Genomic DNA, 17,014 nt, shown 5'->3' with positions numbered 1-17,014 from the left:
ATACACAGCTTGAATATTCTCTGCATCTCTCCTGCCCCATTCAAGCAATCTTCCCTCCCCTCCTTCTTTAAACTAACTTGGGAAAGCTTTGTCAGAAGCCAGTTCGAAGCGCTCTACTTTCCCCAGTCCTTTCTTTGATTTTAGGTGTGTCTACCTACAAGTTTCTCTAACAAAACTATGCTGCCAGCTATAGGCATTCACTCCCCTTTGCTCCCACCCTTTAAAAGTAAAGAATACAACCTGTATAGCCTATCACCTTCTCCCATAGTTCATACCATTCAGACTTTCCCACACAAATGAGACATCCATATCCCAAAAAGGCCACAGCATACCTGAAAGTCAAGCCAAAAGTGGAATTTAGAGTTGCATGAGAGTGCCTCAAAACCTTTTCCCTTTTTCTTTTTTCCCCAGCAGCACACAAACTTGTCTCCTGACCTCTATCTGAACTTGGGTGCTTCAAAAGGTTTTACAACAAGCCTTTTGTATGCACAACAGGGCACTGTAAGGCAACCTGGAAGCCAAATTAATCCTCATTACAGTAATTCAGAAAATTATAAAGGAAATGACGACTGTCTTGAAAGAAATGTAATAATGAGGCTTGATTCTAGTACCTGGCCTCTTGTCAGATTTCTACTGAAGGTTCAACTTTCTGTCTTTTGTCTCTCCTGAAAGCATTACTACAGATTGTCAGGCAATCTAATTTTACAAGCTGAAGACAGGGTCACGCAGGAGTTCCAGGGAATTCTGCATCCATACCTGCAAGAATGCAACAGCAGCTAGTGTCTAACCCTAGCTCAATTTCTCCTAAATGTTACAAACAGACAAGTCTCACCAGACACTGTGGAAAAAGCACAGATGCAGCTCAGAAACAAATACAATCCTGACTGCATACAGTATTCAAGGTCCTTAAAGCAGCTGCCTCCTTCCCCTCCTGACTTCACAGAGTATCTAACCTCCGTAGTCTCTGCCCGCCCCGCAACCTTGCAGATGGAAAATTAACAGCCAGAGGGGAGGTAAAGGTGAGCAAGAACAAAGACGAGCGATACGATAACAACCCTGTAACTTCTCACTCCATCACAGTCAGGACAGTGATAAGAGGAGTGAAGTGGCACATTTGGTGGTGCTCCTGCATTTAGTGACAAACCTCAAAATCTCCTGCTTACAGGTGTTATCACACTGCACCTTCCTGACTCTGTACAGGAGAAGAACTCAATGCCCACAGTGTCATCCCAAAGAACGTGTAAATCTTTACAGCCAAAGTAGGCCCAGGTCCCAAACCTGCACTGACATCAGAGTGCAGAGACCTGTCATCTACCTGCAGCCTCACTGAGGCCAGAAAGGATCTTCTGCTCACACACAGCTCTCCGTAGGGGACAAGGATGACAAAGATGTCATCCAAAAGGCCCTGAACACCATATGTAATTTGCATGTACAGGGCTAGAGGGAGGGAAAGTTTTATGCACTCATACTCAATAAAGTTAACATAATTCCAACTAGTCTCTCATGCTTCCAAGTTCACCCAGCAATATATCGACTCATCTTACTATCAAAATAACACTCTTGCAGTTTAATCTCTCACTGCAGCCACTGACAGCAGAGAGTTTTGGCTAGATGTAATATGTAATCAAACTCATAACCAGTTCTTCAGTAACCAAGAAGAAAAGAGACTCATGTACGCTCAATATGTTCAATAAACTGACCATAAAAATGAGAGGGAGAAAACATTGGGGGCCCAAATAACCAGAATCTACTGTAAATAACTGGACTCTCCCAAAGCAATGTTTAAAAGGCTTAAGTATCTACCAAACCAGGTGCTGTTACAGTACACTCTTCTCCTCTTCAGAGCCTCTATCCGTGATACTATAGGTTGAAAGAGGTCTTTTTTTTTCATTTATTGTTTTATGAGAAATCAGTCCATAGCTCTCTTGTTCCTTTGAAAACCTGGAGATCAAAGAGCACACAACACAAAAAAACCCTGACACTTGTGGTGAATTTGAAGGGCTTTGGGAAACTAGTGACAGAGGAAAGGAAGAACTGAAGGACTTTGTATTGGAAAAGATTATTCAAATTTTTCATAGCAGGCTCCCTTTGAAGGAGCAGGAGCAGAGTATTTTCTTTATGCTTCTCAGCAACATCTCACATCCATATTTGTTTCCTGTTTCTGCCTTCTCCCTGTCAGTCTTCACTACAGCTAAGATGGGATGCAACTCCATGTAGTTAGCTGCCTGACTGTCAGGGGCTTCACATGCCATATTTGCTGAAAGTCACTTTGGCTACCCAATTCCTTTAGACTTCTTCCAGTATCCAAACTGGATTCTTCAGGGTAGGATGTTACCATCTTGCTCACAGTCCAAATGCCTCCCCATTCATCTTTGCAAGATCACTAAGCTGTCTCCCACAATTGAGACAAAACTTCTCCCTGATACCCTTTCAGCCCGCTCTACGTTTCCTCTTTGTCAATTCAATCCCCTGTGCAAAATCTTATATATCATTGATGTTCCTATAAAGCAAGTTATATGACATAAAGTATAATATCATGGCTTCACAGATTTCAATTTTCACAGCTCCTGCATCACCACACTCTCTTCAGCTTTTTCTTAGCATGCAATGAAAATGTAAAGAAAATTGTGCCCTGCCTATATGGAAAAATATCTATATACTGTTTCCTTGCCTATAAACAGAGGGGAGCTGTTTGGGAAGCCAAAATTGTCTTTATAGTGTTTGTGAATGCTCATAAAGGAAACCAGAGGCATTTCTATTTCTCAGTTCCTCCATTAGCAAAACAATCAACCACTTGTATTGTTTAAATACACTTCCCCTCTTAAGGCTCTTTTGAAATTTTTCCCTGATTCAAGTTTCGCATTATACTTACTAAGGTATGGTATGAGGATTACAACAGGGCACCACTTTAAAACCATGTAATTTACAGGTGTGTCAGCATGCAAACCTTCTGCAGCCCCTTACAATAAATCCAGAAAGAGAAATCACCATGGCTGATTCAGAAGGACACCTAGGACTGACCAGGGTTTTGGTTTTGTTGTTTCTTCGGAGGGTATTTTGCCTGTCTCTTAAAAGAGCTGAAATGGACTTTGTCACATAAACTAGTGAGGTGAACTCCTGGTGAAGTGAAATCATGTTTGCAGGGAGATGCCTGCACCTTCTGAAAGGGGAGAGAGCTTCTCTAGGCAGAATAAGGTCCAGTTGGACGGTGCCTGGCACAAATGAGCCCAGATCGAAGTGGGGAAATGGTCTTCCATTCCTCTCATCTAGCAATTCAGCTGATAAGTTCTGTAGGAGACTGCACACCAGTGACTAAGCGGAGCTAAGCCTCCCTCTTGCTCTGCTCGGAGAAACTCCAGCTCTTCGGGATGATATCAACGTCTCTCTAAGACTATGGCAACAGCCCATTAATTTTACAAGGAGCTGAGTGTATTTCTTGTTGTCAGTGTTCCTACCAGACTTTTAAGAGCAAGGCAGAAAGGCTTCTTATGGGCATCCTCCTAAGAGAGCTCTTCTCATTTGTCTTTGAATATTTTTGCAATCGTATGCAGCCTGAAAAGCAAGCAAGGGCCTGAGCAGCTGAACTCAGGGACTGGGAGTTTCCTGGCAAGAAGGATGTAATTCTAGGTTAAAGAAAGAACCTGAGGGACACTTTATCACTGAGTGCCTTGATTTTCATTTTGTGCCAGCTGCCCTTTCTACCAATTCTTTTATGAAGACCTTTGCATCTGCCTACTCCTTAGCTGACCACCCAGTGGAGCTCTATCCGTGAACTCCTTGCTTCATCTGCTGTGCGGTCCCTCTGCATGTTGCTAGCTGTCCTTCCACTGAGTCAGGAAAAGAGCGAGGAGGAAGCCTCAAGACAGGCATATGACTTTTTCAAAACAGAAAAGTGAGGTCAGGGTTTCATTAGCCAGACAACAGTTTTAACAACGGTGCTACTTTCTAGATTGGTAACTGCCACATTTCCTGAAGCTAAGCTTGTCTCAGATGAACAGCTGAGAGAGGGAGAGAGATATCAAATAATCTTTACAAAGTGGGAAAACACAAAACACAGAAGACCCGAGACTCAATAGAGGACAGCTAAAACCACAAACACATTCCTGTGCACACACTTTAACTATAAAATAAAATTCATAAACTGAGCACTCTCCAGAAGACTGGCACAAATACATTGTTCCCAAACAAGAGCTTGGAAAGTCACTGATCCTTTAAAATCTGACGTCATTTTATCATTTCTCTGCTTACACTTGAAATGCGTATTTGATAAACTGCTAAAAACAAGACTTTTTTTTCTATTAACAAGGTGAATGTTCCAGTCCTCATTCAGGTAACATGTTCAATAAAAACATTCATTCACAGGCAAAGGTTTCAAGTGACAGCTGGTTTTCTCCATCCTCTATGAAGGATTTTTCCCCCGCAGGTCTATAAAGTATGACAGGTGGCTATAACGCAAAGCAGTCCCTATAAGTCACACCACAGTTCTGCCTGGAGGATCAGGAATTGTAGATAGATGGAAAGATAACTGTAAAAAAAGATTGCTTTGGGAAGCAAAGGAAAAAGCTTTGTTAAATTCTGATGCAAATTGTGTATTACGCAAGTGTCAGGGGTTTCACTGTTTTCTTTTATGGGACAGCTGCTCTTTAACTGGTAATTAATAACTTGCCAAGGCAAATTTAGCATTTCAATCAGTGCTGAATGAGGCAAATGAGTGAAATTTAACAGCCTGGATGTGGAGCTCTTTATCTGTAGCAGAACTAGCAACACTTATCATGTGCTTAAACATCAGACATAAAGTTGGCACAAGGAGCAACGCACTTTAAACTGCAAATCCAAGACCAAAGCACAACTTTTTTTTAAAGGTAACAAATAACAATGTTCCTCTATGAGGATCTTTAAAATTTCAGTTAGACAAAGAAACATCACTGCATCTATGTGCAAGAGCACATAGACATTGACGGTCCACAAGTTATGAAGACCAAGCAAAAATTTATACTGGTCTCTCTACCAAAGGAGTGATACGAATCAGTCACGCAGCAAGACTAAGGTCAGAGCTGGGAGGAAGAAAGATGTCTCCTTACACTCTTATTATGTTGTACCTACAAAGCCTTCTCTCCTGTTTTGAGAGCATAGATCCAAACATTACTGACACTCAGTGACTCCAACCACCATGAAACAAGCCTTGAAAACGTGCTTCTACTTTGAGAAGACGACTCTACAAACAGTGGCCGATGTTCATGGCCTACTGGGCTTTGAAATAAAGCTTGCTTAATTTGCAAGAAAAGGATGCATTACCAGACTGCAATTGCTTTGGAGTCTAGAAAGCCAGGCAAGGTCCTTTCCAGCTGATTCATCACTGTCAGCACAGAGAGTCTCCAGGTCAAACCATGCCCTCCGCAATGCCTGAGTGACCCCATTGTTTCCATTTTCTAGTCCTCATTACTGCCAGGCACCCTGATGTCTACTTAATCACCTGAGATTTGGGGAGTACGCTTATTGCTCCATGACACCGCACCAAATGTACAGGAAACAGCAGCCTAAAAGGGATAATTAAAGCACACAGCACGAAGGAAGCAGCGAAGAAAACCCTTCTCAGGAAAAATCCTTGTTTGTGATAAATGGTACTATTTTTTTTGAATAAAACTTGCAGCTGGAAGCCCACATTTCCAGGGGCCTTTTCACAGGAAACATATCGAAAGTAATGGGAAAATAAGGTGGAGGAAATAAAGTGCATACAGCTATGATGTTACAGGACAATAACGAGCATTGTTATATCCCCTGAAATTTTACAGGGCAGAGACAGCTCGCAACACTGAAATGCTGAGTAATTTCCATACTGTGATCACTAGTCTGTATGAAACAGCTTGATTCCCCAGTCTGACCTCTTGTATACCTAAGGAGCTGTACAACACTTTTGGGACATTTTCCTACTCCTCAGATACCTCGTTCACTCCTTTTCTTGTCTGTGCTGTAATCAGGTAAAACAATAACTGTTGGTTAAAAAGAAGATGAAGAAACAGATCATAAAATTAATCTGTGGAGAATTTTTTGAGTTTTTTGAAAAAAAATACACACAAACACATATATGTAAACAAAACACATATGTAAACAAAAAGAAGTTTCTGTGAAGGGGAGTCATCTAGACTACATTGAGAATGATTGCCTCTCAGTGGATTTATTATGCCTATTGCATTTTTTCCCTTTTCTTAGGCTTATCCAATTTGGAACTATTCAGCCTGGCATAAGCCTCACACTGTATTTTTTCTTTGATAAAGAAGAAAAAGTGGTTTGATAAAGCTCAAAAATTGTTGGAGCAGTTCCCAGGATATGTTTATACATGTCTGCATGATGGATTAAAAGAGATTTCTCTTTTTAAATAGGTAAATGCAATTAGTGACTTCTGATGATAGGCTTAAGTGTAAGCACAGAGCACCCATGGAGTATAACCCCTGTGTATAAATCTTATTATCTCCCAAAAATGCACAAGCAATCCTAGCTGTGCCAGCTTTTCTTTAGGGCCCCGTAAACTGCTTCTCATAACAAATGTTCCCTTAATTCACTTTGTTCTCTGCCAGACCTAAGCAGCTTTCCTGGCCCTGGGTCCACCATGCTTGGCTCTACTCTCAGAAAGGACCCTGTTCCTGGCCGCTGCCAGGTAACACCACCTCAGACTTTACAGACATCCGGGACTGCTCCTTCCTGCAGGGCAAGTTGGTGCCCTTCTGCTTCGGTGTGACCGCAGGGAATGAGGAAAGCAAGCGCCCTGCCTTCGCAGCCTGCAGGGTGTTCTCACACAAACTGGAAGACCAGGGAATGCAGTGACAGGCTGTAAAGCTCAGACTAGAGCAAGACGCAGTTAAGTATCTGGCCTGTTTCGGTGACCAGAGAGCCAGCAGTGCACAACCAAAGGCAAGCACATCAGCGCTGAACGGAGCAGAGCTGTAGCCCGTCCTGATGTTAATAACTTATTTGTTACAATATCATTAACCATGTGAATGCTCCACTGATTCCCAGAAGTACTCGTCTGTAGATGTGATCTCAAGCCTTCACCAAACCAAGCAGCAGCAAGCCTGGCAAAAGACAGCCTTTTCTCCCACTCCCTCCTGCCTGCCCTATACAATCTGCAATTAGCTTCACACAGCTCTAGTGAAGATATGCACAGCAGCAGAGGCAAGTGGTTTTGCTATACACTGTTTACACTGGAGAATTTCCTAATGGTATTTTCATCACTGTGACTTTCTTCTCATAGCAAGCATTTTGATTTCTTCATGGTGTGCACTGAAATACTTGGCCACTGCTGCAGAAAGATCGTCACAACCCATGCAATCTTCTCTCACTTACCCACACAATATCCCACCAGGTTGAGATACTGCTCTTCCTTGCAGCTAGTCCTGCACTTTCCACCAGCTAGAGTTGCATGGGGATGGCAGGTTATGCACTCCGAGTCAGCAGGGCCATGGCATGTCTTGCAGGATGGATGACAGGCTGGATAAGAAAGCAAACACTCATTGTTATGCACTCAGTATAGCCTGCCTTCCACCCTCCCCAGAAACCCAGCTCCTCTAATAATTTTTTACTCCTACATGGACACAAAATGATGTCGATAGCATAAATGACTGGAGAGTTCTGACTGGGAAGGTTTTGACATTCTCCTTTTAAATAAACAAGATGCAGAAAGAGTTGAAAATTAAAAGCTTTGCTTTTTTTCTCTGCATAAATCAAGGTATAGATCTATACAAAATACAGTTATCAGCCCGTTTATTCCTCCCTCTAGCATATACGTGCGCATATAGAAAGAGAGCAGGATGCAAGGGAGAGATAAATTAAACATCTTGGGATTATATAAAAATTATTGTGGGTATGAGTTTGATATTCATGAGTGGGGAATCCAGGAGTGAATTCTGCACAAACCCCTCCCAAACTGAACCCAATGAAACCTAAACGCCATGCCATTCTGTGTCTGGCAGAAGCTCAGCAAAAGGATTGCAGAGAAAGAGGTTAAGATTGCTCAAAAATATTTCACTCAGACTGTTTTTGTATCCTTCTACCTTTAAAGCCAGGTGCTTTATTTCCATGATTTCCACACTAAAGATCTGAGGTACTACAGCTAATGATCTGTAAAAACCTCTTAAAAACTACTGTATAAACTCTTCAGTGAATAAAAGCACACAACTTCAAAGTCTCCCAGCTCAGGACTCCCCCAGGCTACACACAGTTGCTGCCTCTCCACATGGAAGCTGGAGTTCCCACAGCTGCCACAATGTAAGGCTCCAGTGTTTAAGACCTAACACATCAACTCCCACTACCCTCTCAGCTTCTCAGAAATTATGCCCATGATTTCACTGTTCAGTAAAAACAAAAGGAAGAGTCAAATTTCTAGACACACCTATATTAACTGAGCCTTGCTGTTCAAAAAACGCAGGAGATCTAAGCTGGCAGCATACAGAAAGCCGCCGCTTTCCTGACAGCGAAATTTTGTTCCCGAGACATTTACATAAGCCTGGGATCTGAAGCAGTATAATGCAGCATTCAGCAGTTACCTCAGCTCTTAGGTAGCAGCACACAACCCCAGAACTGATGAATCTTTACAAAGGCTTGCCAAATGAATATATTTATAGAGTTTTCCCCTGGATGAATAGATTGAATAAATAGAACCATGGGCTTTGGAAGAGTTCCCTCTCTCTAAACTTGAGGCGTCCTGGGGAAGCAACCAATATAACTTCAGTAAATTTCTCCTACTATCAGGACAGATGCATGGACACTTGATCCGATAAATCTATATTAAAAAAAAAAAAAAGACAACCTTCAGCTGACCTTGAAGGGACTGATCAGCTTTCAGCTGCCTGCCTTTCCTCACCCCTTGTCCTTAGCAGCTAGTCCCGAAGGGCTTGCCCCAAACGCCAGTTCTCTGCAAGAGCTACAGGGGGGTGAATTGCTGCAGTCACACTCATCTGCTTAGATGAGATCAAGCAGCCTGAATAAAGGCCCCATGCTGACTGATGTGCAAGCCTCGGACACAAGTAAGTAATGCTGTTCCCCTTCCTAATCAGGCATATCCATACAAGTAATGTTTTTTCTCCTACATCTGCAGAATTTCCTCCTCCTAAACCCAGCCCTATAGTCAGCAGTGGATTAAAAATAAATCTAATTCATATGGACAATATACTTATCTAGACTAACCAAACCAGTCCATGCTTCAGCGCTATTCAGTATGTTTGAGAGCTCTTCACCCACAATGTGCTGGCTAAGAACATCACCCAAGCTCACTGAAATAAAAAGCAAAATATTTTCAGGAAACCAATCCAGGGGAGCAAAACTGATTATAATTTCTGTTTCAATGTATATGCTTCTCTCCCATTAGAAGGAGATTCTATTTCCTGAAATTGGACTGTACTGTTCTTCCCTGAAAATACTTAAATAGCCTCATATAATCTCACAGCATCTCTACATTGAGAAATGCATTACAAAACGTGCACTCAATGAAATTTGTGGGTTAAGCTGCAGGTGCCTGCACTATGCACTCACAGTAGCAGTGATCTTCGTGGCTGAACAGCCCCTCTGGGCACTCGGAGAGGCATCGGCCTTCAAGCAGGACGTGGGAAGATGGACAAGCTGTACAGTCCTGGGACGCGCTCCCCATGCAGCCTGCACAGGAGGAGTGGCACTCTGCAGGAAAGGAAAAACAGAGACAGAGAGCACCAAAGTGGTTTCTAGCTTCTCTCTGCTGTTTCTGTCCTAGAGTCCAGCTAGATTGCTTTCTCCCCTAAGAAAACAAGAAGGTATTTGCTTTATAGGATTCTCTGCTTGTGAAATGCAAAAAGGGCAAAAGGGCTAAGGCTGTACAGCATACTTCTTGAAGATAAGGAGCAACCACAAATAGCTCCATATTTAATCTGTCTTCGCACCCATGCAATTCATTCCTGAATTTCTAAAATGGAAAGCTGAGATGCACAACGCAGTGTAATACCTATCACCTGCCTTTAAGAGCTCTGGGCTCCTGCTAGCCAACCAGCGTTTGAAATCAGCTCTTGTTATCATCCTTCAGTTACCCCAGGAAGGATTTTCTATCTAGCTCCACGGTAGGCTTAGGTCATCGTCCATCCTGGAGCAGTAACAGTGGCAGGCTCATCACCTGACTTCACAGCTAACAAATGATTGAACACTCATTAAAAGGACTATTCAGAAAAAAAGAAGAGAGTAATTAAGGGCGCAGAGTTGAAACGTTAGATTCCTTCACCCTGGCCTTTACTGCTCCTGATCCTAAAACAAGCCAGCTTAAACTAATAATCTGATTAAATAAATACATAACTGATTAGCTAAAAGAACTAATATTTATTACAACAGTGACTAGAGCATTAGAAGAACATGTAGAGAAATGTTTCTGTGGATTCATGAGAAATTCACAACCACGCAGGCAAAACTTTCAAAACTAATGCTTTAACCTTCACGTGAACATGTTTTTATTCTGAATAGATACTGCAGGCATGGTACACATCTGTTGCAGATTTACATTCTCAGAAAGGTGCATCTACACACTTTGCATGAATATTTTATGGGGGAAGCTCAAAGTTTGAAACACTGAATCTTCCCACCCTTGTGCAATAAATCAAACAACTATTCTAATGCCATTACTAATACAGCAGAGCTGGTAACACATGGGGCTGTGTCGGCATTCTTGCCCAATGACGTAATCTCGCACTGCTGCCGAACTCTGCTCAGGCCTGTTTGGGCAGCTCCGTTCACCTGTTTGGAGCAGTGGTATATGGACTTCTTCATTCAGGTTCAATATCATAACCTAGAGTCAGCCAAGAAAATCCATCACCTGCCGAGGGACAGGCACTGCATGCAAGAGTCCCAGAATTAGGTGTGGAGCCTCTCCAGGCAGGCCAGCAAATATATTCCACGGCAGAGGCTCAGCTGGTATAAGGTGCCATCTCTCCACTGACCTCAATGGGGTTATGGTAATTTGTGCTGACTGGGGATGCTTCCGTATAATTTTGCAAATAAAGAAATACAAAAACTGTGGTGACTCTTTTCCATGCGCTTCACAGCAATCTCACAGAACAAGGAATGGTACTTCACTTAAGGAAAAATGGAAGACAACATTCTTCCAGGAATTATTTTCAAAGGTGATTTGAGTTATGTTTCGAGAGCTGTCACAGAAATTTACAGGAGAGATTCTCTTCTCCCATTCCAAACACTTAACTCTCCGGACATGCAAGGTCCTTTTTGCTTCAACCTTGTGCAGCAAAGTACTGAAATGTGGACTGGAGGCTCTACACTAACGCCTTTGGGAACCAACCAAAGCACTGGACCCATTATGGTCTGTGCAGTCCACTGCTTAGACAAAATCATGCTGCAAAAAATGCCATTTCTTCCTTCTTCAGGGCCTAAGACAGGAAATGTACTCTAAGACAGGAAATGAGCCCCTACAGACTCCTTCCATCAAGCTGAGAGGAAAAGAAAAAAGTAACATAAATGCATCCTAAATTATGTCCACATCTGGAAAGTGCATTCCTGTGCTGAAGGCCTTGAGCAACTGTTCACATCTCTACTCACGTCTGCAAACTCCTGTGCTATCCAGGTAGAACTGGGCTTGGCAGTGAGACAGGCAAAGGCCGTGTACGGCTCCTTCCACGTGCTGGTCAGGCTGCAGTACATCTGGCACCCTGCACCACACGCAGTGAAAGGCCTCTGGGCCGACGCAGGTGCGACAGGATGGGTGGCAACCTGTGCGCAGGTAAGAGAACAGTTAGAGCCACAGCTCTGAGAACAGCTTTCTGAGACAGATGGACAAGGCACAATGACTGTGCAAACCGGAGCATCTTGTTCTAAACACAAGAGAGAAAGGGAAGAAAACACTGATTTGGGCCTGACTGGTCATCCCACTTTTCAGTTCTGCATTACTGCAGACAGTCCAACGCCCAAACAGTCAGCAAAGAGCACAAAACTACCTTGCAGCAACTCACATGCTAAAGAATCCATTCCAAAACCACACAGGATGCTGTATTTTCCATAATGGAACAGGGTTTTTTAAATAATATTTTGCCATCTTTTCCTAAATAAAAAATAATGGCTCTTCTCTTGAATAAATAAAGTAGATAAACAAATAATGTAGGAAAAAATCCTACAGTTCTATGCAGCAGGCATTCAAATTTCCTTTAACTTCTAGAACTGCAAAGGTGAACACAACCTTACTAGGACAGACGGCAAGAAATTACAGTCTGAAAGGGTTCGTGGGTAGCACAAATTCATCTCCTGAATTTTCAGGTTTTTCATTGCTGCAATATGACTTCAGCCTTAGCAAATTTACTAGGTAAGTGTAAAATGTTATTCACCTCTTAACTTGCGTCAAGAAAAATTTCAAAGTGCTAGGAACGTACATTTATTTCAACAGCATATGGATAAAATATCCCCAAGATCACTAAATCCTGAGCCGGTGAAACCACGAAGCTCAAATATACAAATTTGGTGGGGGGGGTTTTCAAAGTGGAAAACAATCAGTAGACAATCATGGGAATTACTCGTTCCTTGACCAGTTCAGCATAGGAAAAAGGACTAGAATCATAGCTGGATACTCCAAGCACAGCACACCAACAGCCAACATAGACAGACTGATGTACAGCAGCCAAGGAACTTACCCAAATTACATGGCTTACCCTTGCAGACATTTTGATCCTGATAAAAACCCTCTCCACAGCCTTGCAGGCACTGTCCCTGACGCAATGCCAGAGGAAGGGAACAGGAGGTACACTGGGTGGCCAAAGGTCCCTCACAGGTGGAACACAAATCATGACAAGCTGATAAAGAGAAAGAGAACATGGAACTGAAATACTCCATTTATTCTGCTTGCAGGCGGTGTTGCTGGTTACAGTATCCTCCAGCCAAGAATGAAAGCTCCAAGCTGGCATGATATTCAGCTAGGCGAACTAATGAGAGCAGAAGCACACAAGTATTAATAACTAGTAACATAGTAATAATAAGTCCCACTCACACAGTGTTTTGAGTATGTATCTCAATAAGTCTCAATATGCTTCACAAAGCAAAGAGGTTATTTAAAATAATCCATCACTAGTGAACCAAAGAAATCAAAAATTGAAATTCCTTTTCCCACCCTCAGTTTCGCACTCTTAAAGTTCCCTCCCCACAAGGACACATCTGGGGAAAAGAAGACAACATGTGGAGGGTGCCCTGAGAGCCATAAGAAAGATCATGCAAAGATGCCTATTACCTCTGCATCTTCCACTGCTGTCTGGGAAATATCCAGGTGGGCACTCTGAAACACATTTCCCATCATGTAACATCTTATCCGAAGCACAGGTTAAACATCTGGGTTGGTCTGAATAGCACGTTTCACAGGACTGGTCACAAGCTGCCGAAGAGAACAGCTCATTAACCGAAAGCGCTCACTAGGCAACAAACAGCAGAGTCATTAACCTGGCTACATACATAAGGTAATGCAAACCATGCCTCGTTCTTTCTTTGTCAGAAAGACATCTTTAAATGTTCTTCTCCAGCCCAAGTAACCTTTCACACTTCCCTGCAATACGCAGTGACATTCACAGAGGTGGGCGTGTGAGAGCCGACAGGCATTCGCTGCCCTCTAGCCCGTCTAGGACACTGAGAAAGCGGGGGCACTGGGAGTGGGTCTGCACCAGCACTCCCTCCACGTTGGCACAGGCGAGGCCGCCCAGGCATCGACAGCCCAAATGCCTGCGGCAGCTTAGGGAGAGGAAGACTCTTACAAATCCCACCAGTCTCCTGTTCCCGTAATGGGGCATTTGGAGAAAAAAGTTTGCATCTCCATGTCTGGCCATGCCTGGATCTGCCATTAACAGCACCGAAGATTTCCATTTCTGAGCATGAGAGTGCGAAGGGACATGGATGATCTCATGGCTGCCTGACAGCTTCTGTTCCCCTGTCTGCAGCAGACTTGCACTCAGTTTGGTCTGCACACCCTTCAAGGCTTCTCTTTTGACCTGCAATGTAACCAGCTGGACTGATGAGGTATAATTATATCAACATCCTGAAATTCAACATACAAGGCTCTGTTTGCCTGTCATTTTTGCCTGTTGCTGGACTGAGTGACATTTCAGGCTGAGACTGCACATCAGCTTTGTATGGTGCAAAAGTACCACAGACATCTTCATGCAGACCAGACACTAAAAGCTCTTCTTTTTTCTTTCCGAATTAAAATCTCTAACAATTATCCAGTGAATCCAGAGACAAGTATGTATGTCCTAGGACATATCCTAGGAACCCCTCCAGTAAATGTAGTGGTTTTTTTCTGTTCACCAGTGGTCTGTGAAGAGAGAGCATCATTATGAACACTTTTGTGTGTGAAAAACATGTCATAAATCTTTACAGATCTTTGCAAAACAAGCATTAGTCCTCAGGCTGTTTAGGAATTGAAAGATAGGGGGAAAGTTGAGAGAGTTTATCATTTTTCCCTTCTTCCTCTTCTCTTCAAATCAAAATTTTGAGTGTGAAAATGCATTAAAAAATCAACCATGATGATGTTTTCAATCAATTTTTGTGGTCTATATTATCCCTGGTATTCACTTCTGAATATAACAGCTAAATTACCTGTTATATGATGACCTGTTAAATGACAGAAGCAGTATGAAACTCTGGCTTCACCAAGTCAGCGGCACTGCTGCTGCTGTATATTCAGAAGGGCCAAGCATTTTACTTGTACAATTTTTGCTCCTTTTCCCCAGTTGAGAGTCTCCCTTCACAGCAGCTTACAGGTCCCCACTTGGGCATCCAAACGCATGTTGTAGGTAGAAGTGGAAAAGCCTGAATTCTGGAGGTTCTGAGCAGCAACTATGCAGCTTTGAGAAATCACTGGCAATAAAACTGCAAATATGGGCAAGGTGCAGCTAAACAGAACTCCCTTCTCAGCTTAAATGATTTTCAACTAAAGATGTAAAATTTCAACTCTGCACACTTCGAAACACATGTTTGTAGAATTTACTGGTGTAAACATCAACCAAAGCAAAAGGGAACCTGGTCAAAAGTGAAATCCAGCCAGAAGTGGCCATAACAGCAACAATTTTTTCAACAGGCTCTGGGTTTTAAGCCCTCTCTAACTCGCTGTGGCTCAGGCAGACCTGCATGAAGACAGGCAACCCCTGCATCACTACTGCTGACTCTGTTGGACAGACCGTCAAATCAGCTGGAGCTGGCTGAAACAGAGACCTAGCCTGCATGGTTGCGGCAAAATTTAGATTCTTTATTTGAGATTTTTTTCCTTCATGAGCTGCTTGACTTGGTCCTTAATTTCCTCCAGCTTTCCCTTCCCCTTCTTTTAACTAACCTTCCCAGTTCCCAAGTCTCATCTGTTGTGCAGGTATTAGTTACTGTGATGCCGAATTATAATACAATTTATAGACACCTGCTGGCAAGGGCCATTTCTCTTGACACAGACAAATGGATTTGTCAAGCCCTCAGAAACATCTCAGTTGTGCTTTCATGCTATTCAGTGAGGGAAACAACCTTAAACCTTTCAGCATCTGATTAGCTTAAATTAATTAATAATCTTACAAAGAGCAGCTTTTCCCATCCTATTATTTATGCACAAGGTGCATCTGGCTTCTTAGACATGAATAAAATCACAGCTGCTGCCTGGCTAAATGAAATATTGATTCCCTTTTTGCAGAGCATTTCTCAAACTTCTTGCAATTGGAAAAAACAAAACAGGTATTTACCACTGCAGATTCCATCCTTCAAGTAAAATCCCTGTCCACAGCTGGCCACACATAGCCCGGCTTTTAGCAGGTGTGATGTGTCTTTGCAGGACAAACAGTTGCTCTCAGCAGCTCCCCAGCACGAGGAACAGGACTTGTGACAAGCTGCAGGAAAGAAAGCGAACGATTAATGAATGCTGAACTTCCAATCAACTTTTCAAAACAAAGAGTATGCAGGAATTCACTTCTTTGCAATTTTTCCTCCTTATATTCACAGGCATTTATACTGCTTCAGTACTGCAGGCTTTTCAGTACTTCAGGAAAGGAAAAGAAAACAAAAAACCACCGCTTTGTTATGTTAGTATTTTCATCTGAGCCATCTTGTGGGTACATCTTACACCCTCATTTTGTGCTTGCAAGATGACATACAACAAACATCAGCTATTTCCGTAGCTGTAGGGGTGTGTTGGTAACTAGACAGGAGGAGTGTTGGTAACACTATTAATTCCTGCTCATCATGGTGCTAGGTGCTGTACGAGGACAAAGTGAAGGGAAGGGTAAAGAGTCCCTGTCGCGTGCTATTTAAAAATAAGCCTACAATCAGATCCTCAGAGTGACTACTGACATAAACAGCACTTCATGAACAAATAAAGTATCAGACTGCAGGGCTGCAGTCAAGATCTTGCAAAATTAAAGCAAGACAGCCTCCTCCTGAAAATCACTCCTCCTGCCCTTGCAAGACTCTGCACCGGAGTACAAGACTCTGACTGCTGGCTGCTCCTGGCCAGGTAGGGCAGAAATCCTCACATACTCACATACCCAAAATTCCTGGGGACAGGTGGGCAGTGGGTCCCAGGTACAGTACAGTGCAAGACTGCAAGTCTTTTCCCTTACATTGCCAGAGGAAAAGAAGGAACATTTCTTTACTGAGTTTAGAAATCAGACACGTTTCTCTCGGGGTGAGCCATGCATCATGGCTGGCGCACACTGATGTTCCACATACTCCTGAAGTATATCACATTTTGTGGTGCAGGCTGTAGAAATGCCCCCTCTCAGGCATCTTGGCACAGGAACACTCAGGCAGAACAGAGTGATGCTCGAGCACGGTGATATGTTACAAGTAAACTAATAACTACATGGAGATCAGTTCTGTCTCCCCTCAAAAATGTTGAATGAGCAGCCTTATACAAAACCATTCAGCTGTGAGGGAAATCCAGCCCAGACTGTGGTTAGTGTTTATGGAATTTGTGCAGCAGACACATGTTAAATCCTGTGCTACTAGTGCTTGCATGAACTGTGCAAATTACAATTTAAACTATTAGATT

At 42.8% G+C, this 17,014-nt stretch overlaps 1 protein-coding gene across 1 annotated transcript in view; it reads right to left on the bottom strand.

The window, feature by feature from the left end:
- FRAS1 (Fraser extracellular matrix complex subunit 1) overlaps nucleotides 1-17,014 on the bottom strand; it is a 182,413-nt gene that overhangs the window by 74,058 nt on the left and 91,341 nt on the right. The window contains exons 14-19 of the mRNA XM_067297013.1: nucleotides 15,711-15,854; nucleotides 13,232-13,372; nucleotides 12,660-12,800; nucleotides 11,560-11,730; nucleotides 9,526-9,666; nucleotides 7,342-7,485 (exon numbers count right to left, since the gene is read on the bottom strand). Of these exons, the coding sequence (XP_067153114.1) occupies nucleotides 7,342-7,485; nucleotides 9,526-9,666; nucleotides 11,560-11,730; nucleotides 12,660-12,800; nucleotides 13,232-13,372; nucleotides 15,711-15,854 (882 nt within the window). The remainder of the gene's footprint in view (nucleotides 1-7,341; nucleotides 7,486-9,525; nucleotides 9,667-11,559; nucleotides 11,731-12,659; nucleotides 12,801-13,231; nucleotides 13,373-15,710; nucleotides 15,855-17,014) is intronic.

The sequence above is a fragment of the Apteryx mantelli genome, chromosome 5 (genome assembly GCF_036417845.1).
Source record: "Apteryx mantelli isolate bAptMan1 chromosome 5, bAptMan1.hap1, whole genome shotgun sequence".
Lineage (NCBI taxonomy): Eukaryota > Metazoa > Chordata > Aves > Apterygiformes > Apterygidae > Apteryx > Apteryx mantelli.
Note: the sequence above shows the minus strand (reverse complement) of the source record. Positions and strands in the feature narration are given on the sequence as shown.